The sequence below is a fragment of the Urocitellus parryii genome, chromosome 7 (assembly GCF_045843805.1).
Source record: "Urocitellus parryii isolate mUroPar1 chromosome 7, mUroPar1.hap1, whole genome shotgun sequence".
Lineage (NCBI taxonomy): Eukaryota > Metazoa > Chordata > Mammalia > Rodentia > Sciuridae > Urocitellus > Urocitellus parryii.
This window is the reverse complement of record NC_135537.1, coordinates 162,880,566-162,907,887: the sequence shown is the minus strand read 5'-3', so window position 1 is coordinate 162,907,887 and position 27,322 is coordinate 162,880,566. Positions and strand designations below refer to the sequence as shown.

The following is a 27,322-nucleotide window of genomic DNA, read 5'->3' as shown; positions in this document are numbered from 1 at the left end:
TAAAATAAAATTAACTGTAGGAGCTCATTTTTCTAAAGTTGTTCTAGCTATGCATGTGTCTTGCAATATACATATAAAGAGTACCTCCGAAATGATATTCACCAAATTTTGCCAATGGTTATGTCTGTGTAGAGGAATTAGCGTGTTTGTTTTTAAGTCTTTTCTCTTGCACTTTCATATGTTGCTTGAATTTTTATAATAAGCCTTACTATTTTCACCAAAAAAAAAACCAAAAAATGTTTTGTTTCTTTTAAAATCCAATGGCATCCCACACATTAGAAGTTAAAAGGAAAATTGTTGTGCAATAGAACTAGAAAAGATTGTCTCTCCCAGTCCTCTCAAATTTCACCACTAGTTTTTCCTCACCCTGGTCCTGTTGTATAATACAAGAAACATTTTGCTCAAGGTCTACTCCTATAAATCAAAACTCCCACACACTAATTTACATAAAATGAGATGTGGGCCAATTTATGGGGCTAATAAGTCACTGCCCCTCAGACACGCCTGAAGTGATCAGGGAGGTGATGGGTTTCATTGTGGATTCTGGTGAGAGTTTAGGGATTAGGAGTTCAGCCTGACCCTTGCACAGACTGGGGTGTACACTATTCTCCTTCATAAGCTGGGTCCATGGCAACAGGAGTAGAAGCAACCACAACCCTGAGTCAAAACCAGCAATCAGGAACCTTTCATGTCCATCAGAACATAACTTCCTACCACACCTCCAACAATCTCTGTGTTTCCCTTATTTATTCCACTTTTATCATATCTCCCTGTCTTAGTTTTCTGTTGCTATAACAGAATACCTGAGATGCTTGTATCTTACAGTGCCAGAGACTGGGAAGTCCCAGGTTGAGGGACCATGTTTGGGGAGGGGCTTCTTATCCATAGGGACTCTCTGCAAGGTCCTGAGGCAATTCAGGCTATTCCATAGCAAGAAGGACACACAAAAAGCCAGAGCCAGACTGGCTTCTATGACAGATTCACTCTCAAGATAACCCACTAACCAAGTAATCCATTAATTCATGGATTAATCCGCCCGTGAAGGCAAAGCCCTCATGACCTCATCATCTCTTAAAGGTCCCACCTCGTCCCACCTCCTAACCCCTAATGATGGGGATTAAATTCAGCCTGAGTTTTGCAGGAGATGTTAAAAACCACAATTCAAACCACTCCCTTCGGTCTTTTCCTCATGTCAGAGATGCAAGTGGCCACAGTCACTCCCCAAGCTTCTTTTAGTCATGGTTACATTTTTTTCCATCACGTATATAGTGAGATGAGGACAATCCAGAGAACTTTCCTTGGTAGGTTTTGTTGCAGGAGCAGGAGGCACAGAGCTGTGGGCTTTGATGGCTTTATTTCCAATTGGAAAGATGGCCTTGGTGGAGGACTTGTGCACTCCCGAGAGAGGCTTTTCCCTCTCATTCTGTAATTCACACTCCTAACAGGAGTAAGAAGTGATGGCATTTGAGGTCCTGAGTTAAAACCTCAATCACTAAAAGGTCATGACAGAGTTAGCAACCATTTATAAAACAGCCCCAAGAAACTAGACTTGGGTGCTTCGAAGGTGGAAGACTGAAGCTTTTCCAGAAGGCTTGTAACAAATGTGGCATACACAGTGGACAGTGAAGAGTAGGGCTGGACCCAGTCCAGACACAGGAGGTGGCTGGGCCCAGTGGATCTCCTCCACTGGAGGGTCTTGGATCCAGATGAGGCTGTTTCCTACTATAAGGGGCACCCAATTCATGCAGGAGAACTCAGAAAATGATTGTTAAAGGAGGTTAACCCTTGAACTACCGGGAAAGCAAGGGTTGGTGACTTTCAAGGCTGAGGGGACGGCACAAACCAAGGCAGTGACACCTACAAATTTCTGTGCTCATTATACTGTACATGCAAATCAGCTCCGAATCATTTGCCTCTATGAGCCCTGATTCTTTGTCTGTGAAATGGGGACAATAACACTTGCCTGGCTACAGTAAGAGTTGTAACAATTAAATAAAGAATAGCAAATGGCTACCTGCACTGGGAAATCCCATTATCATTATGAGAGAGAAGTGCCATACAGGACCCCGTGGTGACTCGACCCAGCAACAGCACCATGTAGCAGAATCCCACTGTGGCTTTACCACCAACTCGAGATTTCCCTTGACATATCCCCCTTTGGGCTTCAGTTGACCTCTTCTGTAAAATTAGTGGCACAGAAACCAGGAACACTAACGTCTCTTCTGATGCCAACCCTTTACTCCTAAGTCCCTTTTAAATCTTGTCACCAGTAACCAGCCCGGCGCGCCTGCCCCCAGACTACGTCTTTGTTCATTCCTAACCTTTACCTTGGCAGATTCCCCAAGCATTCCAACAACCCAAGGCATGCTTCCTGCTTTGCACCACCCCCTCTGCAGGTCACAGAGGCACAGACGCCAGCCCTTCCAGGGCTCAGCCAGGGACAGGCCTATCAGGCAGTTGCCATCAGCTGTTCCTCCCAGGGTTCAAGCGAAGTCCTGGGCAGAGGCCAGAGTTTGGTTTAGAGGTGCGCTGGGATGAAAGGCCACTGGAAGTGGAAGGCTCGGTCATTCGTTCATTAATTACGACTATAATTGAAGGTTTGTTCTGAAGAGTGATTCCTTTGAAATTACTTTCCATCAAACAGCAACTGTCACAAAGGAATCAGATATTCAGAGCCGTCTCTATTTCCTCAGCATGCGTAGTTTTTTTTCTAGGACTTGAGACTCAGTTCCCATCTGGCTCCACCTTTATGAATCTCTCTCACTCTTGCTTTAGAGGTAATTTGTTTATCTGGGTGTGAGTGTGGGTGCGAGCGCGCTCTTAATGTTTCTTTTTTATAAAAAAGAAAACCTGTACCCTACCAAATACCCTGAGTGTGGGCTTTAATCTGGCCTTTTTCGGATGAATGGGACAAAGGAAAAATTCCGCAGGGAGATTAGAAGGACACCTGAGACGAATACCCACCTGATGACATGGGCCACACCTCCCGGGTTCAACTGGAAGGGAGGAAGCAAACTGGTACATTGATGTGGTTCTAAACAACAACAGTGTGTGCTGGCCCGAGGGCACTTTGGGATTGACCAAGAGGAAACACATGTTGCACAATGATATGATCTTGCTGGTACAGTTGTCAGAGAAGGGAACTCCCACAGCAAAGGGCATAAAACCATCCAGGGCTGTCTGGGGCGGCTCAGTTCTGTGGAGCCAGGGAGCGGAGCAGAGCCCAGCCCAGCCCCATACACAGATGGGACCATGAACTCCAGCCGCAGCTTTAGCCAAACCCCTTCAGCCGTTCTCCATGGCCCCAGAGGTGCCAGGACCCGGCCCAGGAGCTTTCCCCGGGCCCCCAGCGTGCACGGTGGCGCGGGGGGTGCCCACATCTCCCTTTCCTTCACCACACCAAGCTGCCTGCCTCCTGGAGGGTCTTGGGGGTCTGGCAAAGGTGGCTCCCTCCTAAGTGGAAATGGGAAAGAGACCATGCAGAACCTCAATGACCGCCTGGCCTCCTACCTGGACAAGGTGCGCGCCCTGGAGGAGGCCAACATGAAGCTGGAGAGTCGCATCCTGCAGTGGCATCAGCAGAGAGACCCTGACAGCCAGCAGGATTACTCCCAATACGAGGAAAACATCAGCCACCTGCAGGAACAGGTAAGGCGCTGTGTGACCCTGCAGCTTCTAGGTGGGGCTTCACCGCCAGGGCAAGGAAAGATCAGCTCAAAAGACAACTTCCAAGAAAGTAGCAGTGATTCAATCGCTCACAAAGATATTTGAGGCTATCTTCTTATTAGACCTTAAATATGGACTTGGGAAAGTCTGTTTGGTATAAATGATCTCCTGTGGGTCAGTTACGTAGAAAATGAAGGCAGACAAAAATGATAGAAGTGTTACAGACTTTTTAAATAAAAAGTGAGACTCTGATATTTCACACAATAAGAAAAAAATCTAAGAAAACAAAATGAGGCAGCCAGCCACCCGTGCTGTATCACTTATGATCAACAATGGCACCGTAATGATAAGGGCTGGTATGCAGGTTGCACGCTCCATACACAAGGCACAGGAGAATATTTACTTTCTCATTACATCAGTTCTGCTCCACCTCAAATTCCTGGCGACAGTGTGGCGATCCATCAACAAAAAGCTGAGTTACATTCTTTTGGAGATCATGCCTGAAAGCCGTCACTCTACTAGCAGATATATCATCGTGACGTCCCTGAATATTCTTTTTTTTTACAGGGGAGGGGGTTGCTAGATGATAAAGTTGCTCATGGTTCTGAGAATAGAATATTGCTAGGAGAAAATAGTAAAATGAACATAGTTTTTAAAACACAAGAGTTGGGTGGGTATGGACATTCTTCAATAAGTAAGTAACAAGTCAAACAAACATCGGAAAAGCAAACTCATGAGTTCTGGGTCACTTGGCTAGAAGTAGAGGGAACCTAGTCATCTTACCGGTTATTCTTTTTAAAGCTGCTTAACTTCCCTCTTATATAAAACAGTCCCAGAAAATCCCTGTAAGATCATGACTTAACCTCCCCCAGGAAGGGCATCACAGGCTCCCGATATTTATACCATGTTATTTCCCAACACTCAGTCATCCTTGCAAGCATGTAGAAAGGACCGATCAAGATAATATAAATCTGTCCTTGTAATGAACCCTAATTATTGAATAATCAGCCTAATAACTGACTGTGTAATTACCTTAACTATATAGTATATGGTTGTCTTTACCAAAAAAACAAGGTGACTCAACAGTCCTCCTCATGTTTCTTCATTTATTAAAGTTGCTTTGGTTTGAGAAGAGAGGGAATAGAAGACACTTGCCATTGGAGAGCTGAGGACATGAGTCCCAGAAGAAATGTGAAGTTAGACCTGAGCACAGGATATATTAGCCAACAGAAGAGAGAAGGGAGGAAAGGAAGAGGAGCGAGGGAAACAATTAGTGAGCACTTCTTGTTCCCCAGGCATCGTGTTGAGTGTTTAATATAAATATTTGTGGTAAGGGCTTTCTGCAATGATGGGATTGTCCCATGTCATTTGATTTAATTCTGACAGAGCTCTGTTAGGAAACTAAAACTTATAAAAGTGAAGTAGCTGCTGGCAAGAGGCAGAGTGGGATGCTAACTCAGATCTGTTTGCAAAGGCTTCATGATTTCCTTGTCATCCTGGGGTTGACTAGCCGACCTCATGCAAAACTGATATTTAGGTAGGACTAATAAGTAAAATTCTTCACATTTGCATTATTATTCAAAACATTTTGTATGCATCTCATTTAATCATCACAGCTCGGTGAAGCAGGTATTTTTATTTCAACTGAAGGAGACGGAGACTGAGTGTCTAAATTCTTTGGAATACAATCAAGAAGAGTAAGAAGGTGTGATTATGAGGAGGGAGCAACTAGTCCACCCTCAGATGGCCCAGAATTCTGGGTTTTAAGATTAAATAGGAAGCTTCTTCAGCTTCAAGTTCCACTCTTTTCTGGACTTTTTCTGAAGATGCATTTTCCTCCAGCTTTGAAGAAAGCAATGCTTTCTGTCCTGACTTCCCCCATCTGCAAGTGAGGCCCAAAGAGATCCCACAGTAACGTGAGTTTGGCACTATCCTGTTATTTAATGAAATACTCGAGTAGACATAGCACTCTGCCCCACTTTGGAGTGTTAAATATTACTCAAAAAGTCTATAAGATATTGAATTCAAAAATTAATCCAATCCTTTTGAAACACGGAATGGGACATACTCCTAGGAATACTCTACATAAAACTTCCTGAGTGATTCTCAATGGTGCTATATTTAGCATTTTGGATTATGGACAAAAATTCTATTTTCCTCTCCCTGGGAGATCACACACCCTGGAGCAACAATGTTATGCTAGCACACCAACTAGATTTTAAAAGAATGAACTCAGGGCTTTGGGGGAGAAGCCAGGTGATTATTACAACATACAATGTAAAACCTGTGCCTCATGTATTATTTCTCAATCCATCGTCATCCATTTCTGACCATGTCTCAGAAATAGTGGCATATTGTATTACCATATCTAGTAAACCTGGACCGTGGAAAATAGTTTTCAATCTGTTTTATATTAAGTACATTTCAGAGCCTACATTCATGAACCACGATAATGCTAGCTGGTGGGTTTTACAATGAATATATTATTGCTTTAACTCAGAAAAGTCAAATAAACCTGCCTGTGGTCTTTTAGTTTTTCTGATTCTGTGTTATATATAAAGCAAAATTTCCTAGTTGTCCTAGGAGTGTGTCAGATAGAATAAATCAACACACAGGAAGTAAGGCTTACCTCAGGATCCCAGGCTTTGGGGTATGGAGTTATTCCTCATTTTGTATGAGTTTAGAGAATGCAAAGAGTAAGGGTCATAGAAGAAAAGGCACTGGTAAGGATGTGACAAAGGAGCACTGTGGACGGGAGACAAAGAAAGATCTGCAGTTTCCTTTTTTAAAGCAAAAGAAAAAAATCATAGGACCATTTGGAATCCCACAAAGGGAAAAAAGAAATTTAGTGAGGAGCCAGCCCGGCAATGTCCACCATGAACAGCAAAAGTTGGAGGATGTGTTGCAACACATAAAACTTGACACTTTGTCCGATGCACACATCGACTCTAATTATGAAAGTTGTAAAATTATAAAAAGAAAACTGTACAATTGACATTTTTCTGAACTAATTCCATTTCAGCTAATTTTTCAGTGTCTATACAATATGCCCAGAATATGCTGTTTAACACCATTATTTTGTTTAATACCTTCTAATTCTCATGATTCTTTGATGAAGTGGCTATTATTCTTGCCATTTTTATGGATGAAGAAACTGAGGCTCAGCCAAACTTACTTTGGTGCTGGAGCAGAATCCCAGGTCTGCAGTTGGAGTGCAGATCCAGGGTTCTCACCACTTCTGAAAGCACCTATTGTGCATTCATGATCCCAAATTCCAAGTAACCAGTGGAGCTTTCAATAGGACCAGAGTTTTAAAAGGTACCTTTGTATTGAGCTGTAGTTTTGTCCTAAGAAAATGCTTTCTAAATAAAGGGATTAGCTGTAAAAATACAATGGCAATATCACAGGATTCTCTGACTCCAACTAAATTGTAGAAGTTTAGAGCAAGAACCCCTAAGGTCACCTATTTGTAGTGTAAACTTTTTTTTTTTTTAAAGAGAGAGGGAGAGAGAGAGAGAGAATTTCTTTTTAATATTTATTTTTTAGTTCTCGGCGGACACAACATCTTTGTTTGTATGTGGTGCTGAGGATCGAACCCGGGCCGCACGCATGCCAGGCGAGCGCACTACCGCTGAGCCACATCCCCAGCCCCTAAACTTCTTATTTAACAAATTGTGAAACTGAAGCACAGGGAGTGAAATGTCTCACCCAAGACCACGTGAATGGTCAGAAAGAGAGAAAGAACCAAAGGACAACTCCAGTTTGGGCACAATACTTGGCTAATACTTGGTACCAAAGTGGTAGCATACTTTGGAAAAATGAGGTTATCTTCCATTCCATTTCTCCAAGGACAGTGACATACATCAAATGTTCACTATTTCTATGATTATAACACACTATATACACAATTGTTCAAGCAAACACCTCCAACAACAATTTTTTTATGTTTTTTAGTTGTCAGTAGATCTTTTATTCATTTATATGTGGTGCTGAGAATCGAACCCAGTGCCTCACACATGCTAGGCCAGCGCTCTACCACTGAGCCACAAGCCCAGCCCCTCCAACAACATTTTTTAAAGCAAACAAAAATCTATATAAATATCTAGTGAAAGTCTTTAACTGGAAGCTTTAACCCCAGAGAAGCTTATTAAGCATCTTCATTAGCTGGTAAAGAATTAGTTCAGTTAATGTTTTAATAGCTACCAGTGGGGCGTTCTCATGATGGACTAAATTACAAACATGGACACATGCCTGCGAGTTATGTACGTGGCTTTAGCACTCTGGGGGAAAAAAAAATGTGTCATGTGATTATGATAATGAAATGCATTTAAAATCAGGGTTAGTGTTGCTCAATAACACTGATGGGAAATGTGAACATATCACAAGTAAGAATGATGGGCATCTAAAATCATCATCATTGATTGTGCTTCAGGAGAGTGGAGCTAATATTCACAATAAGAAACAACTCAGAGCCTAAGTTCCTTTTAACATCTCCTCATGAGAGACCGGAAGCAAAACCACAGGACCTGTTCATCACCCTGAAAGCTGAAAGACATTCTGAACAATCTCCGTCCTTCCTCTTCCAAAAACCATTCTTTAAACAGTTGCGCCAACCCCAGCCTGACAAGACTCAATGTGAAAAAAGGCAGGGAAACCAGCTGCAGATCTTGTCCTGGCTATAAGATCATCTGTGCTTTGTACCTAGTCCGTGCTCAGTAAATACGGGCTGATTTGATTTCTCATTGTTCCACTGAGGAAAAAGAAGTTGTCTTTGCTGACAAGTCACAAACCCAGGAAATGAGAGGGCAGACATACAGCTGTCAGAGCCAGGCAAAGTAGTGCACACCTGTAATCCCAGCAACTCAGGAAGCTGAGGCAGGAGAATCCGAAGTTCAAAGCCAGCCTCAGCAACTGAGTGAGACCCTGTCTCCAAATTAAAAAATAAAATAAAATAAAAAGGGCTTGGGGTGGTTCAGGGATAAAGCGTCCCCTGGGTTCAATCGCTGGTGCCAAAAATAAAAAAAGAGAAAGAAAAGAAATGCAGTTGTCAGTTGTGGGTCTGCCCGACTGAAAAAATTCTCGGGGTGTGTTTTCCAGATAGTGGACGGCAAGATGACCAATGCTCAGATGGTTGTTCTCATCGACAATGCCAGAATGGCAGTGGATGACTTCAGTCTCAAGTAAGTTCCTTTTTCACAGGGTTTTGTGGGGTTTTGTTTATTTCCTTTACAAAAGGAAAACTCACCTTGCCTTTAGTCACACCTGAAATCTCACTGGGTTATAATTAAAAGCTGAAATAACAACAAATGCCATGTACAGTACTTGAAAGGACCTTTGTTTCAACAAACCAGACATAAAACATAGTATGGGGGGGGGGAATCTGACTATGAACCAAGAATTAGGTGATGCTAGAGTTATTCATTTTAAGTATGATAATGTTATTGCGCTTACTTTTGAAAGATGCATTCTGAAGCATACAGGATTAAAATGTCATATATCTATAAGTCTATAATTCACTTTGAAAAAATATAGCAATTAATAATGATGAAGCAAGTTGGCAAAATACTGACCATTGCTCAAGATAGGTGGTGGGCGTATGGCAGTTTATTATCCTTTTCTCTCTACTCAATTAAAAAAATGGATATTGAGTCACTATGATAGAAAAGTAGAGATTTGTCAAGAGCTTTGTAATGTTTATTTAAAAAAAAATAAAGTTTCATTTTAAAAGGTAAAAAAAAAAAGAAAAGTAGAGTGTGAAATCGACATACAAAGGACATCCTGTGTGTATTCATTTGTTCTGATGAAACCTAAAAAGTCAGATATTCACATCTCAACGAAGGCAGATCCTTACCAAGCCCATGGCCTTCCAACAACAGGTGTGTTCTTCCCTTCCTTCCAACCAAAGGTATGAAAATGAACACTCCTTTAAGAAAGACTTGGAAATTGAAGTCGAGGGCCTCCGAAAGACCTTGGATGATCTGACCATTGTCACAACAGACCTGGAACAGGAGGTGGAGGGAATGAGGAAAGAGCTCATCCTCATGAAGAAGCACCATGAACAGGTAGGACTGCCCAGGGACCCCCAGTGCTCAGCTGAGCTCTCTCCCTGCACGGTTCAGGGTGATCCGATAACCAAAGAGGAAAACACCCGAATGCCAGTCCTGTTGACCTTATGCCCAAATAACTATGTAGAATCACATGAGTACCTCATTTTTCAAGCTTCAAGGTTACCTACCCAGATGTCAAACACAACCACCAAAATTAACAATGACTTGGCCACACAATGTTTACCTTGACTTTTTTGTTAATATGATACTGTAAGAATGAATGTGTGAGGCTGAACTTTCCTGGCCAAACATGCGGCAAATTGGAGGACAGTAGAATAAAGAGAATCTGCTATGAACCAACGTAAAATGACTAATGGCAAAAATTAAGGATCCCAATTTCTGGAAGTATTTAGCTGACTTTTAAAGAGTTAGCATTCATTTCAAGTCCCTGAGACTGATAAAATGATAGAAAAACAATCCCCATTTTTGGCAAACAACATTGCTTCCGAACATCAAAGAGCCCAGTTTCCTAAGAGCTGGTTAGACGATGATTATTAATTAAACCTTTCTTACAGCTGCTTGGCTTTTAGGAAATCCTACAGAAGCATACACAGAGATCTTAGAAGCCTCTACACCTTTCAATTACTGAACTCCACCTTCTGGTTACTGAACTGCTTCCCAAAAGCTTTGGTCTAAAACCTAGAATATTCCATTGCTTAGCTGTACAGTCACTTCACCAATGAACAATTCCTGCAGAGGAATTAATATTTTAGGTAGGCATAATGGTTTCTGAAATATTTTCCAACAGAGATTAAGTCAGTAATTACAGAAGACGTTTGATTACCTGTCTGTGCTATTCTTTATTTTATAAAATTATTAGGGAGGGAAAAAAGTAAATAATGTTTTGTCATCAACAATAATGGAGAAACCAAACCACATGGGCAAAAGTGTAGCAACCACATCAGCTGAAATGTTTTCAAGATCCATTTACCTCTGCCAATCAACACAAATTCCAGCCTTCTGGTTGGCATAGCTGGTTGATATTTTTTTTTCTCTATTGTTAAACAGGAACTGAGGGATCATCATGTGCCAAATGACTTCAATGTCAATGTGAAGGTGAATACAACTCCGGGAGAAGATCTGATCAAGGTCTTGGAGGATATGAGGCAGGAATATGAGCTTATAATAAAGAAGAAGCATCAAGACTTGGATACTTGGTTTAAAGAGCAGGTAAATGAAAGGTGGCCAGACTCCCCAGAGGTTCGATTCCACGTGGCCCCCATGCTGATACCTCTGCCTATGCTTGGTCTCACAGTCAACGGCCCTATCCCAAGAGACAGCCAGTCCAGCTGCTGTGCAGGGCAGCCCAAGTGACATCCACGAGCTGAGGCGCACTTTCCAGGCCCTAGAGATTGACCTGCAGACACAGCACAACAGGGTAAGTGGGAGCTAGGAAAACCTGGGTCCTGCACCACCTCCTCCTCAAAGTCTTCCTCCACCTCTCTCCTGGGCCCCAACACCCCCACTCCCCTTGGGACATCTCTCACTCTCTACTCTCCATCCAAATTGTTCACGATGAAAATGATAATAAGAGCTTCATTTATAGTGTGCAGATGGTGCCAGATGTCAGGCTAGGTGCCTCATTATTTTAAGTGTTGTTAATCCTCACATTAGCCTTTCTAGGTAGGTCTTAGCATCTCCATTTTAGAGACCAGGAAGCCAAAGCTCTAGGCAGTTAAGCAAGTTGGCCAACAACTCGTAAATTAACCGTGGTGAAACCACGTGGTGTTAGAAGAATAGGGACTCTAGATCCCCAAAATCTCTATCAGTGCTTTATCCACTTAGAACCAGGCTAACCCCCCAAACTCTAATACAGAGAAATTCCAATGCCAACATGATAGGTCGCAAATCCAGGCTTGGCAACTCCAAAGTACTGCTCTATTCTTTATGTATTTGTCTTATCACCCAGAAAACTATAAGTTACCATGTCTAAGTCATTTCTATCACCTTTATAGTTTCATAAAATGCATTGTAAGGGGGGTCATAATCGTTCAATTCTATGATTCCCTTCATAGCCTACTGAAATCTGATCATTCATCAATATAACTCCCGAGTGCCATTCTCTTCTCCGTCTTAAGAGCCCATACTTAGTTCATTTGTCTCACAGGTGCACATGGTAAATGAAGTCACGTTTTATGAATCAGTGATGGTGAGCGGACCCTAAAAATAGCCACTGTTGAGATGACAATAATGAGCTCAGAAGTATGTGGGGCATAGTGTTTTGCAGTTTTCTAGACAATTTAACCCACATCATTTCACCACAACCTCTTGAGGTCAGAGAAGCATTTAGACCATTGTCATGCGTTCTCCTATCTGATACTGTTTTAAAATCTGAGGACTTGGTAATGAAGGAGTCAGCATCCTTCATCCAGACAATAAATGGGCAAATCATCAAAATAGGTACTTGTGAGGTGGAAAAAAAATCTCAACAATGAAATGAAGCATGCTAGATGTGGCAGAGAGGAAAACTGCCATTTTAAGCAAGGTGGTCATGAAAGGTTTTACTGTTGGGTGACAGGCTGCACAAAGGCTGGAAAGACATAAGGAGGTGGTTTATGTAGCGATGGGAGGGGTTAAGGTCAGTATTCCAGGTGAAGGGAACAACAAACGCCGAAGACACAAATATGACCTATAGGTTGGAGGAACAGTGGAGAAGTCAGTGTGGCTACTGGGACTGAATGAAGGGAAGAGAAGAGAGAATTAAGGGAGTAAAAGGGAGAGGGCAGAAGGGAGGGGAGGCCATGGCATCACGATGGCACCTGGACTTTGTACCTTTCTACCTTGGAGCAGGACAGACAGGAATTCATTTCAGCTAGTATAGGCAACACTTTGAAGAACTTTACTATAGGTGAAGAACAACAGAAGAATAGTATAGGACACTTGCATTAGTTTGGATGGTGGTTGGAGACAGATATCTGAAATAAGGTGAGAATAATCGAACAGAGCAGAGAATAGCATCTAACATGCAAGATGGCGGGCCATTGCGGAGATCATGGAGCACAAGTAGTTCATGCATCACAACAGGAGGAAAGTGAGTCCCTGGACACAGATTCAAGTTTGTGGTTGGAGGTAACGGCAGGAGACTCTGGGAGTGCTCTCCTAGTGCTTTCATCTCCTCAAGGATTCTGAGAGGTGAGTGAGTTCATGGACTGAAAGAAAGGTTGAGAGAAGGGAGGTTTGAGGACAGAGAAGAAGGAAGGAAATAACGCTCTGGGAGGAGAGAGAGTGACTTACGCTAGAAACCTATGGTTTCTTATCCAGGCAGCATTAAGGGCCCCCTGAAAATTAAGCAGCCATTAAAGTGGGAGAATCCAATGCAGTTACAATTTTCTCTTCAAGATTAAACTTGCTCCAGAAAAGCAGGTATTAAATCCAAACAGAAAATAGACTTGAGTTTGGTCTTTCATAACCTGGCCCAGAAACTTCATTCTGCAATTCTGGAATTTCCTCAAAAATGAGAATTTTTTACCACTGTGAGAATCAGAAAACATTACTTGAGACCAAGGTTATTAGATATATCAAGTTAAAATATAGGACACTTCAATTACCTTGAATGTTAGAAAAACACAGGTTTTTACTATGTAGAAGCTTGTCCCATGTAATATTGCACCAATATTTGGGAAATGTTCATCCAAAAGCGTTATTTGTTGTTCATCTGTAATTTGAACTTGACACCATCACCCCTCCAGGAGGGCAGGGGACTGGCCAGGACCCCCTGGTAAAATGATTTTATGGACAGAAAATGACTTCAGGAGTCCCAACACCCAAGCCCCAAACCTGTAAGTCAACCTGACTCTCACCTCGGTGTCCCCAGCATCTACCAGGACACCTAGCAGATTTGTTGACATATGCTAAATACTCAACAGGCCCACGCTGATGGACCTATCAAGCCATCGGCCAGTTAGAAAAAGAACCATCATTTCCTCTTTCAGAAATCTGCTTTGGAAAACATGTTGTCGGAGACCCAGTCTCGGTACTCCTGCCAGCTCCAGGACATGCAGCAGATCATCTCCCACTATGAGCAGGAGCTGATGCAGCTACGCCATGACCTGGAGCGTCAGAACAGTGAATACAAGGTGCTCCTGGGCATCAAAACCCACCTGGAGAAGGAGATTGCCACCTACCGCCAGCTCCTGGATGGGGAGAGCAACGGGTGAGGCAAAGGCTGGTGGGAGAGGAATGTGCAAAAGGCCTGTGGAACCCGCGTGTGCAAATGTGTGTGCACATTTGGCTTCTGTCAGCAATGGTCACTCTAGAGGAAAAGGGATAATTCTGACTTTTTCTAGAAGATACCTATGTTCTAGATACCTAGGTTCTGTTTTATTAAGCAACAAATGGGAACTAGTCAGTAATGCTCCCTGGGTGCTAAGATTTGCATTCAGAACAGTTTAAATGAGGATGTTGAAGTCTCTAGGGGAAAAAAAAAAAGACATGGTTTGGACTATTGTGTTTCCAGGTGGGAAAGCACACATTTTTGGCTTAAAAGGACAGGAGAGGGAAGGGAGAATGTTTCAGTCTAAAAGCAGGAAAAGATTGATAAGAGAGAGAGATATCTAGATTTGCAATCTGATGTGTCTGGCAGAGCCAAGAAATAATAGCTGAACATAAAAAGGGCACATACAAACCAGGCAGAGTGGCACACACCTGTAAGCTCAGAACTTAGGAGGCCGAGGCAAGAGGATCACAAGTTCAAGGGCAGCCAGGGCAACTTAGTGAGACCTTGTCTCAAAAATGAAATAAAATGGGCTGGGGATGTAGCTCAGATTGAACCTCTGGGTTCAATCCCCAGTACTACAAAATTTAAAGGAAAGAGAGAGAGAGAGAGAGAGAGAGAGAGAGAGAGAGAGAGAGAAAGAGAGAAAGAGAGAAAGAGAAAGGGGATTTTCAAAATACATAAATAGAATGTCATTGGACTAAACTGCCCAGTCTGAGAAGTTCAAGGTTTCCTGGCTTGAGACTCTGGAAGGGATTCTGGTGGAGGCCAGGACTTCAGCAGGCTGAAAGGAGGGAGGAGATGGTTTGGAAGACTTGTCTAGACCCCACGGTTGCGGGGAGGCAACTGCCTTCCGGATGGAGGAGGGTTCTCACGTGGACTCATGACCCTGAGACTGTGGAGCTCAATTACCTTCATCAAAGAGCTGAGAAGTTACACGCAGGCAACGGAAGTTGGTTCATCCCAAGGTTTTATGACCACTATTAATACTAATGGGAGCTTTAACCTTTCTCACTTTAACAGGATGATGGAAGAATCGAAATCCAGCATGAAAGGTAAAAAGAATTCTTTCACTGTTTGAATTTGCTTTTTTAAAATGAATCTGTGTGTTTATCCGTTCTTTAAGATGTCATGATCCTCAGGTATATTCCCAAGTGTCCTGTGTTCAACTTTTATTTGGCTCCCAAATAGCCAGGAATTATCAAAGAACTTAACAAATTAAGTAATACAGAACAAAGGGAACTCTCAAAGGGATGCTCAATCTGTATATGCAAAGTTCTTTATAAGCAGTGAAGTAGAGTAAAAGGAAAATTAAGAGTATTGTATCTCTGTTAAGTAATGGAGTCTGTTTACTAAACTCCTAGGAAATTAAGACATCACTTCCCAAACTCACTTCTGTTGAACATTAGTGCTCTGTGAGGTTTGAATAGTTTATTATGAAAGACATGTTCTACGGCCAGATAAGGTTGGGCATGTTATGCACCCCATCACCCTCTTCTTGAATAGTCAGGTTGCATTTCAGTATGTTAAAGATGGGACAGGGACTGTTGTGAGGGGAAAAAAGGAACAAGGAAGAAGAAGAAGAAATATCAAAAAGGTTTGCTTTAATTCAATAGTCCCAAACATCTTTGACCTGGAAACCCTATTTTCTCAGATTTTCACTAACACCTCACAGAAAAGTTTCAGGACTGCCCAGTCTGCAGCAAGTGGCATTTTCTAATTAGTTCATGATAAAATTGTTCTAAGATGTGAGCAATTCCTTAGAGTTGGACTGACCATCTCAGAACAGCTAGTCTAATGGCTGCCCTTTGGCAATATTTGATAGAGGGTCCTTCAGCCTCTCCTTACGCACATCCAGGGATGGGAAACTCAGTACTTGATGGGATAACCCAATCTGCTGTAGGAAAAGTTTGATTTTAGCAAAAGTTTCGGGTGTGTCTCTATTGAGAATTTCAGCTATTCCCAGTGGTCTAGAATTGCTTTATTGAAATGTCAATGAGGTACTTATTCAAATAAGAAATAGCTTTGAAAACAGTGGCCACGATACACAGCCCTAGTTTCTCACCAGTGGTATCAGGTGGCATGCTACCTAAAATGCGTATCCCAAAATGGCATTTAGTGCTCTGTAAACTTGCGGGGAATGTACAGTGAGACAAAACCTGCACAAACAGAAAGCACTCTTCAGGTGCTCATGGCCAGAGATGAGCTTCCGTATCAGGTACACGCAGGATGAAAGTCCTGATCTCCAGAGAGTGATATTGTTCCCAGAAGGTGGAGGGAAAATCCTCCTTGGGGAGATCCCTGTTCACTGCAGCAGAGCCCACCATATTGTTTAGTGATTATTTTGGAAGGCACAAGGGATTGCATGCAGGGGACTGAAAATGAGTATAGTTCAAATGGGGGAAAAACATGGCAGTAACCTCTCCGGTGCTCTCTCCTTCAGCATCTACAGCTCCAAAGATCAAGGCCATCACCCAGGAGAGCATCAATGGAAGAATAGTTCTTTCTCAAGTGAATGAGATCCAAAAGCATGAGTGAAACCAATATAATTTCTGCCTGTTGTAAAAACTATTTCCCCCCTATGGAAAGCCCTTACCTAGACACTAATGGGTGAGTCTTAAAAGGTATCCTTGGAGTTATCAAAACTTTTTTTTCTCCTCATAATGCTCTTGATATACTGTTGAACTTTTCAAAACAAAACATGAGTTTGCAAGATAAAAACTCTGCTTTCCTAACTACGGTCTTCAGATTCCCATCAATGCGCCAATAAAACTCCACACAAGTTGCATCCTGTCTTTTCTTATGTCCCAAGGCAAGATGAGACCTCAAGGTCTAGTTCTAACAAGAGGTTCTCAGTGCATTGAAAGATCCATGGGGATCTTACCATATCTGATGTGTCCTCAGTCCTCAGCAGCCAAACTCCAGGCAATATTGTTACCCTGAAGCTGGGAAGCCCAGGAAGGAGACGTTGTTCACAAGGTTCACCAGGCTCTGCCAGCAGACAATGAAGGAGAAATAGAGAAAGGAGGTCCAGAAAAGTTTACCAAGAGAGTGAGATGACCAAAAATTATTCTATCTCACCTTTAAAAGAAGAAAAAGAGCTGAATGACCTAAGAAAGAATGGAAGCTATGAAAGGAGATTGGGGATGAGGGTGCCTTGTTACAGATAGACATTAAAGCAGGGACTCACTCAAGATCTAAATTGCAAATATAAGGATCTAGAGCATTATGTTGAGCTGGATCCATTCTGAGCTGACCATGTACCTCTGTCCTCTGAGAAGATGCCACCTTCTCCAATTCTAGGAGTGTGGGCCACTACTCTGAATTTGTAGACAGGAGCACTGCTGGGGAGAAGGAAGTGGAAATCCACAAAGCCTTTAAGACAGTCAGAATATTGTCCATGGAATCACAAGGATATTAACCACTTAGGAGACCATAGGCACAGGTTAGTCAGAATCTCCCATTTTATAGGCAAATACACTGAGGTTTAGAACAGTAAAGTTGTTTACCCAAATACTGGCTTGGTGCTGCTGGGTCTACATTCTTGCCTCCTCCCGCAGTTATTAATCTAAAATCGAGCATAGTCTAGTTCCATTATCATCTAACACATCTTAAAATCCATGTCTCAATACTCTGTTTGAAAGGGCTGCGTTTGGTATTTCCTGAACTGGGCATCTGTTAAAACTGGATTCATCCTCCCTTGAAGACAACAACTGGTATTTCTTATCCCTAATACTGAAAAGAAAAGCAGCCCCTAACAAACTCATGTTGAGCAAAAGGAACCCAGGATAATTACATCATTGCAAAAAATGTGTCTTTGATTGAACTAAAATGTGTAAATTCCCTGGTGTAAAATTATATTTATTTATATTTACTATGTGGCCATTTCAAAGAGGATCGAATATAACAAATACACAAACATGAGATTTCTCTGTGCAATATTTGTCTGCAATAACTTTTGATGTTATTTGGGGGTAATAATGGACCCAAATTAGACTTCATTAGTTCACTTCTTCTATTTTACTTGACTAAAAGAACTTCTTTAGATTGAGAAGTTACAAAAGTTTCCAAGAAGATCTAAAAATTAATTTTTCTCTATTTTAGCACTCACTTATTCTACTATTTTGGATGTTATTATCACTTTCTTAAAATCCAGAAAATGTGCATAAAATATACAGTTAGCCCTCAATACTCTCATATTGCACATTCATAGATTCAACCCAAACACAGATAGAAAAAAAAATGGGTCTGTACAGAACATGTACAGACTTTTATGTCTTATCATTTCCTAAAAATATAAAGCAGCTGTTTACACAGCATTTACATTGTGTTAGGTATTATAATTATCTGGAGATGAGTTAAAGTATGTAGGTTATATGGAAATACTGTGCCATTTTATATAATGGACTTAAGCTTCCACATAGTTTTGGCATTCACCCTGGAACTAATCCCCTGCAAATACCATGGGATGGCTTCACATACTCTCCTCAAGGTGAAGTGTGAGCATTACTAGAAAAATCCCATGGAGAATATTAAGAAAGAATTTGACAAACTAAAGAGAAAGTTATAATTCCAGAACCAGAACACAATCAATAAGCTTCCATTTGCAATCATAGTTTATGTATGACTTGGTAATAGCAAACCATAACATGAATAGTTTTCATTCAATGACCAAAATCTTCTTAAGGTCTTACTATTAATTTTCATTGTATCAATTAAATCATCACAGTTTTTCTCCGAAACTCATCAGTCTCAGCAAAATGGAGTGGTGGTCACCCTATTGGTAAAGACTTGCCCCTATTTCTCTAAGGAGAGAGACGCAGAGAGAAATTAAACCACTTAAATACAGAGACAATTGTGTGAACTTTGGCTCTAGGTAACCTAGAATAACCTTTTCCCATGTTTAAATCAGCCCAAAATAAAATCTTTCAAAATACCCATTACAAATTGATTAAAGCTTGTATGTTCAGGTAAGTTATCAACCAAAGAAGTTTCTGTTTATATTTGGTTTTAACAAACATGCACCCAACCCACATAAAGGAGATGGTAATAAATTCTATTGTTTTCATTCCAGATATACTTTGAATAAATAGCAATTATCCTTCTATGAGCCAAAACCCAATTAAACAAATAATGGGATAATCTAGAGAAGTGTAAAGTATTATTACTTTGGAATTTAATGTTTATGTCAACATATTTACCTACAGTGCTTGGATCCATCTGATATTGCTCAATCCAATGAAATATATGCCTTTATAGATTATTATAAATAATATCCGGCATATTATTTTTACATACCTACCCTGTGGAAGACATGTGAAATTAGGAACTAAACTTCATAAAAATTCATTATTAAGGGATATAACTATGGTGTGCTGGGCGGGGAGCTCTTAAAGACAAAAGAGCAGCAACTGGAACAGAGATAACAGGAAGGAGCTCAGGGGATTTCTTCAACTCAGGAGTTCTCACACTTGACTCCCCTAAGGATCACCTGGGGAGATGAAAATTCTAACGCCCAGGTCATAGTCTATGCCAATAAAATCAAGATTTTTAATGGTTGGGGCCCAGGCATTAATATAGTTGAATATAGATTCCCAGGACCTGGATTTGATCCCCAGTATTGGAAAAAAAAATTCACATGTAATTAATAAGTTTGAAGTTTGGGGATCTACTGCTTTACTTGCTTCAGGTAAGTGCCTTTTCTTTTTTCTTTGTTAAGCTTTTCATGTTTCTAATCTTTTAATGGTTCCCATAAGAATTAATGAAACTAATAGAAAAATAAAAATCTCTGTCACATCACTCTCGAACACTTGAGTTTCATTTTACAGAATTATAGAGAATTGATTCCAGGAAACACAGTTGAGTAAAATTTAGAAGACAAATAGAGCCAGGTGTGTTGATGCACACTTGTAATCCCAGCTACCTGAAAGGCTGAGGCAGGAGAATCACAAGTTCAAGGCCAGTTTAGGCAACCTAGGGAGAACTCTATCTCAAAATAAAAGGAAAATAATTTAAAGCTCAAAGAAGTAGGACAAATACTTCACTTTCAAAAAGTATTTCACAAAACTCTGCAAACATACTTTGACCTAATTTTAGCAAAATATCTTCCACGTACATAATCAAATATTTGGTCAAGATGTTGCTTTCCTGTAATCATTTTCTATGATGAAAATTTCCTGTGTTGTTTTAGCCTCCTCTTAGATTGTTTTCACAGCAAGGTAAATAGTAACATTTGCAAATAAGAAACTATTAAGGAATACATCTCTAACCCAAGTGACTAAAATAATTAATTTGGGGAATATATAAGAAATTATTTCCTTAAAGAAATACCAGGTTGTTTAATTATTTCCCAAATGCATATTTTATATTTCTCTAATAGTGCATTCAGGCTTCACATGTATTTTTTAAATGTTGACATTAAAAGAAAATGTAAGGCTGGGGATATAGCTCAGTTGGTGGAGTACTTGCCTTGCATTCACAAGGCCCTGGGTTCAATCCCCAGCACCACAAAAAAAAGAAAGAAAGAAAGAAAATGTAGACATCAACTTATTGAACCTTCTTGTTTGAGAGATGAAGGGCTAAAACATAGAAAGATTAGCTAAGCCCTAACTCCATTCCAGCATCTTCAGGACATGAAGATGGAAACATCAGAATTGGGTGGGGGGAGGGGTGGATAAAAAGCATTATGTGTTTTTAAAAACTCATAGCAAATTAAAAATAACAATTCCAAATGTATGAACTATTGAAAAGTCCCAACAAGGTATGTACTCCAGCTGAAACCAATAACTGCAAGAATAAAATAAGCCTGGGGTAAGTACTAAAGATTGAATTGTTTTTGTTTTCTTTACAGTCGGTCTTAACATAGACTAAATTTAACATATGGTCAGTCTTTAAAAGTTTATTTTATGTGAAAGAGTATAGCAAACCATTTTGGGGGATAAAATAACATAAATCCAATAATATTTTAAGGACATTAAGCAACATTATACCGTATTTACACATTTACCTATTTAATCTTTAACAATAGAAAATGGCACTAAATAATAGCATTATTATCTGAGTATGCCATAGATATTGATGGCCCCAATGAATCCATACCATAAGTATTTATGCCCTTCTGTGCAATCCCACCCAAATTTTCTCTGGGTTTGAACATGTGACCTGATTTGACCAATGAAAATCAGAAAGCAGGATATAATCAGAGGCTTAATAAATGCTTGCATATTGGTATTTCTCCTCTTAGAATGCTCCCTCTATAAGGCCAACTTCCATGCATGAAGTTCAATTACCCTGAGACCACCATACTGTGAGGAAGTCCAAGCTAGCCTCATGGAGGGGCCACATAAAGAAAAGTTGAAAAACCAACCTATAGCCATAACTGAGCCTCCAGACACATGACCCAGGTCCAGCCATTCCAACTAGTTCTCAGTCATGAAAACCAAAAATCTGAGGCCCCAGACATCATGGAGCAAACATAAGCCATCCTTAAAATCCCAAATCTGAAATTCTGATCCTCAGCAATGTGAACAAATTGGTTGTGTTAAGTCAGTAAATTTGAGGATAGTTTCTTATGTAACAGGGAATAAGTGAAGTGGCATAGAGAGTCTATTACTTGCCAGTGACAATAGCTGACTTAAGGCTAAAATGTTGATTTGCATTCCCATCAAACTGACCACCATTTTTAGTCATTTTAATATTGAAATGGACTAGTTCCATAACCACAGATGAAGCATCAAATCTTCCAAGAGAAAAGTCTACCTTCTTCAAAGATGGCAGAGAGTAATTCTATCAGGTATGTTCACAGCTCTTTTCTCTTCCTCTTCAGAAGAGGGGACCAACTGGTGTAGCTCCAAACCAAGGAGGAGGGACATCCCCTGCTCCTCACCAGAGCACATGGGGATGCCCAGATAAATTCTCTTGATATTTGAGTTTCGATTCCTTTTGACTCTGTACTTAAGTTCCTCATTCCAGAGACATTAACAATTTCCTTTTAAATATTTATGCTTACAACATCACACAGAGTTTCACTGAAAGATGATCAGGTTTCAACATAGGTAAGCAATGTTTCCTTCCCCAAGATGATAGATAAGTTCTTTCCAGGTTAAGATGTCCATGATTACCAGATAGTTCCCAGTTATATATTTAATAAGTTGTTAAGACCCTGGACTATAACTCATTCATTATAGGCATGATTCTTCACAATGCTGTACTTCAAATGCTGTACTCTCAGATGTTCTTTAATCAATAAATGCTTTTAGGATTTGGGGTGTGAACACATCCCCTGAAGTGTTTATCACAACAATGTTAGTTTTCCAACTCAACTACATGCCTCAGTTCAACCCCATGTGTGACTCATCCCCATCTCATGTGTTCTATTACAACATCCACATGTCATCATCTTTCTGATGAGGACTAGAGAATTTCTAAAATATATCTGCACTGAGGTCATGCAAAAAGGAAAGAGTGCCTCTGATGTACTTAACCATCTGATGACCTAACTATACTTGGTAGTTTTACTTAAGAACTTGTGTGTGTGTGTGTGTGTATGTGTGTGTGTGTATGCGCACACTAATCATACTGTATATGGACTGTCCCACTCACCAAAACTTCTCTTTGAAATTTAAATGAGAATCCACTTAATAGAATTATGAGTCATCTCATAAAAAACTACACTTCTATTTATGCTAATTTCAAGGTATGCAGACACAACATAGCCCTCGAGCACGTGATATACATACACACATCCTAGAAGAAATTCTAAAATAACAACTATCCTTGACTGAGCTTTACATCATGATCTCATATAACATTTGTCACAACCCCGAAGGGCATTATTATCTTCACTTTATGACTAAGGAAACTGGGGCTCTGGTGGAGTACACCAACCTGCCTCTGATCATTCATCTATAAAATGATGGAACCTGGATCTGTACCCAACATACTAGGGCTTCATGTCACCCATGTCAAAAATAGTTGCTAAAGAGTTGTGTAAAATCTGAACAATGGACCATACATTCTCAGGAATAGTTGCTGATGGATTTGTCTAAAGTGTGAATGCAGGGGTGAGAAATTTGAGTTTTCTATTTTTAAATCAGAATTCATATTATTTCAGAGGCAATGGGTTGTGTGATCTCATTTATATGGTACTAGAACAATATACATGATTCAGAAATAGTCACTCAGGATCACAAAGACACAGACTTTGACAACCAAGAACTTCATCCTCATTAACCAAACATGGAAGTGTTCAATGCTCTGTGCACAGAGATGATCTCTTAACTTGCAACTACCCTAAAGCTATACCAGTCCGCACCAGGGGAGCTGATGGCACATTTCAAACCCAGAGGATCTCACACCTTAGATGTCTGCCCAGCTGGACCTTATACTAACTTCTAATTCCTACCAAATTTTTCTCTCCCTCACACTCAAAGAACATAAAAGAATGAGATGGATGAAGACAAGGTAGAAATAATTGACAGGCCACCATTATACCACATATTTTCAACCATCATTAGCTGGAAATATTTTATCCAGAGTCTTATCACAAAAACATATTGTGAAGGTTTCCACTCATCACCTCCAATGACTTGGGATGCAGTAGTTTCGAGTCACCGCCCTGACCCAAGTCTTAGGTACAGGCACACATACAACCTGGGGATATTATTAAAATGCAGATTATGATCTTGTAGCTCTGGGTTGGGGCCCACAAATCTGCATTTCTAACAAGCTCTGAGATGATGCTGAAGATGCCGATCCCTGGACCATAGTTGGGAGTAGCAAAGTGGTGATTATAGATGACCTCGGTCCATCGATCTCGTGGCAGGTCCCCTCAACTGAATGTCATTTCTATAAGCCAGTCTCAATCAACTCAATATAGATTGAGCTGGGTGAATAACACAGCAGGACAGGTGGCATAATTGGAATTCTATTAGCATAGTCTTGCTCAAAGCAAGCTAAACCTGCAGGAGCACTGATTGAGACCTAGAAGGAGGGTGTTTCTTCCATTCTTGCCAATAAAAAAACAGAATGGACTCTGAAAATTAAGGAGATGTATCACCTTGTTCCAAATTATTCCTGGACTCCATGCACAATTCAAGCCATAGAAGTTCACAAGAAATTAGATCCAGCTGGGCACAGTGGAGCACACCTGTAATACCAGTGGCTCAGGAGGCTGAGGCAGGAGGATCATGAGTTCAAAGCCAGCCTCAGCAAAAGCAAGGAGCTAAGCAATTCAGTGAGACCCTGTCTCTAAATAAAATACAAAATGGGGCTAGGGATGTGGCAAAGTGGTTGAGTGCTCCTGAGTTCAGTCCCCAGCACCGCCCCTGCAAAAAATCAGATCCATTAGAGAGAAGAAAAAACACTGTCTGAGGTTGTCTGTTGTGTTAGTAGCCCAGCACTAAAAAGTGTGCTTCTGTTTCCATATGAAGGAGGATTCACATATAAAAATCATCCCAAATTGTCTTCAAGGACAATTTCTTTACTCAGTGAGCCAAACAATGGCTGAAGTTTTAAGAAAAAAACAAATCTAAAAAAATAAAACTGTGAAATGATGTCCTGTTCCACACTAAACCAGCTTGGGCTGGATTGCATTTATGATGATTATTGATGCCATTTTTCTTTGTTTTCAAGAAATTCACATGGGAATGGACGGAGTCGGAGTAAAGAACCAACGAAGGAGTAGTTATTAGACACCTACTTGTGCCTGCTATGGAGCCAGTCACCGCCAGGAAGACAAAAAGAAGATAAAAAGTCAGAGCTTTGGAGAAGAAAACTAAAATATGCAACATAGTCCCTTGGCCCAGCTACAGTTCCTGTCACCTGTGACCACGGTATGCAATCTTAATAATTACTACCTCTGCTCGTTATGATAATGAAATTGATTAGAGTTGGGAGGAAGAAAGGAAATATGTCTCTTTAGTACAGCTCCTTCCACCCTCTGGAAGCTTTCTCCCACCTTAACAAAAACTGCATAAAGCCATTCACGACCCCATGCCCACGGGGTCAGGGGTGACGGGCCTCGCCCCCTCTGCAGCATCCAGACATTGCCACCTGGCCTTCCCCTCACGAGCATCAGCTTGTTTTTCCAGAGAGCAGCAGTCATTACCTGAATGGCAGGTTTGCCACGCAAGCTTCCTTAATGTGGGGCTTTGTAGACATCATGTCCGGGTTGTCATTAGTGTCCTCTGAAAACAGTAATCAGCTGGCAGGCCAGAGAAGGGCATTCCAAGAAGAAAGCGCATGATTACGAATGTTTGGGAAGCCGTGGAAAATCTAATTTATTTGTTTGTTTGTTTGTTGTGTTTGCTTAGCTCAAGAAAAGGGCTAACTTGTACACGAGGCATGAGAATGGAAGTCATCGGGATGTACTGAACTGTACTTGGCAACAGTGCTGGGAGTGGGAAAGGGACACACTGACCAGTTGGCAGCCCTGCAGAAGGAGGGGTCTCTCTCCACCCCTGCACCCCTGCAGGAGGCTGAGCCAAGGGCAAGAGATCCTATTGTGGGTTCATGGTTTATTGCCTTTCTCACTGTATGCTCTTCTCCATACAGTGTTAGGTGGTTAGAAGGTTCTAGAAGAGGCCCTGCTCCAGGAGCTAAAGCATTTTCTGAGTCTTTCCTCTGTCCCTACAGCAAAAATCAACACAGCCCAAGGGAGAAGACACTGTCACTCCAGTGTTCCCTCTTCCACCCCAGCCCCCATGATCTCTCAGCCACCAAGAGGCCAACATGACCAAGAGGCAGTTCTGTCTCAGTCCACCCTGGAGCTGCCTTAGCAGAGCAGACATGCAGGTCAGTTTCCTTCTCTGTCTCAGCATCGGCCTCCTGACTGTTTCTTCAATGCAAAGGTTTAAAGCCATGCCCGCCAGAAAAGCTATGTTGAGACTTTGGGAAACTGGACAAGGGATGCTGGGGACCCACACCTCTGGGCCAGCTGGAGACCCATCCCAGGGTCCAGAGACTGGGCAGCCTGGACAGGAGAGACCCAGACGCCTGACATAGGGGAGCTGTGCTGATGGAGTCTGGGATGGGAGTCCAGGGCTTTGGTCCATTTCCAGTATCTTCCTGGCAGGGCCTGGGCTCTGATCCTCCCCTCTTTGCCCACCAGAAGTGTGTCAAGGGAGGAACTCACAGCTGACTCCAATGATCCTTTAGAAATAAAACTTTTTAAGTGGTCTCTGCTACTTTTAAATAATCCAGTGATATCTGGAAGGGGCCTGTGTGCTCATTGGGGTCGCCCTAGCAGAAAAGGGCAGGCACTCACTTCTACCCCCCCACCACTTTTCTGGTGCCTGCAGTAACCTCTGATGCTTACAAAAAAAAAAAAAAAAAAAACTCATTATAAAAAGGGAGAAAGATGAATCTCTTCTACCTCCAGGATTTTCCTTTTCTTGGTCGCTTCTCATTTCTTCTCCTCCATGTTCAGCTCCAGAACAATGTCCCTAAAAAGGGAGGGTAACAACTATCTAAACTGCTACCATCAGCAAGGGAAGTGTCACTGAAACTGCAGGCAGCCATCCAGACCTCGGCCTCCCACCCAAACCTGAAGGAAACAATCCATTCTCAAGGTCAGGTGGCGGACAGAAAGTCCCCGTTCCTACCCTAACAACCATCCCTTCTCTCAGTGCTGGCTTGCTTTCCAAGATAACTTGTCAGGATTTATTTCCATCTTGGCATTTGTGTCTTCGAGGCATCTAGAAAGAAACCTTGTGTATCACCCCACAGAACAAAGAGAGAAAGAAAATGTTCTTGGATCAGCTTCTCGAAAAATCTTAAACCAGATTCTCCTGGGATGTTTCGGGCCAGTCACACTGGTTACTTGATACGGTGGCATCTTTCTTTAAAAATTTAGAATAAGCAATGGATTGAATGAAAAGTTTAAAAGTCTATAATGTCCGCAGCACTGGTTTCTAAATTGCTACGCTGCTGCTCAAGAGCTTGTCTGCCCTTTGGGGCCACCGCCTTCTTTACAGAGCAAGACAGGGAGTACGAGATTTCCAAGCAGAGGGCAAAGACGCTTGACAGGAATGTTGTAAGAGGAACTGGGCCTCATAAAAGGAGTTGAACCAGGACTTTCTGATTTGATTATTTTCTTCTTAATTAGAAAAGAGTTTGAGTCTACAGAGAATATATAATAATAGGTAAAGGGAAAATATTAACTGTGCTTTCAATCTCCATAAATGTTTATAGGTCAAAGGGGTGGCCAAATTGCACATGAAGTTTCAATAGGACACAGCCACACCGTTCAGTCTACACATTTCTATGGCTGTGCTTAGGCTAACAGTATCTCTCCGACCCACGAGCCCTTACATATTTATCTTCTGGCCTTTAGAGA

The 27,322-nt window shown here is 41.4% G+C and overlaps 1 protein-coding gene across 1 annotated transcript; it reads left to right on the top strand.

The window, feature by feature from the left end:
• Window positions 1-3,252: 3,252 nt before the first annotated feature.
• On the top strand, window positions 3,253-16,524 carry Krt23 (keratin 23). The gene is made up of 8 exons (XM_026386812.2): window positions 3,253-3,648; window positions 8,764-8,846; window positions 9,572-9,728; window positions 10,782-10,943; window positions 11,029-11,151; window positions 13,706-13,926; window positions 15,010-15,041; window positions 16,430-16,524. The coding sequence occupies exons 1-8, from the start codon at window positions 3,253-3,255 to the stop codon at window positions 16,522-16,524; spliced, it is 1,269 nt and encodes a 422-aa protein (XP_026242597.2).
• The last annotated feature ends 10,798 nt before the right edge of the window (window positions 16,525-27,322 follow it).

Excerpts from the sequence above, each read along its gene's own strand:
- Krt23 (XM_026386812.2), top strand. The coding sequence starts at position 3,253 with ATGAACTCCAGCCGCAGCTTTAGCCAAACCCCTTCAGCCGTTCTCCAT. Across the intron at positions 13,927-15,009 it reads CTGGATGGGGAGAGCAACGG|GATGATGGAAGAATCGAAAT; the intron begins GTGAGGCAAAGG and ends TCACTTTAACAG. Across the intron at positions 15,042-16,429 it reads ATCGAAATCCAGCATGAAAG|CATCTACAGCTCCAAAGATC; the intron begins GTAAAAAGAATT and ends TCTCTCCTTCAG.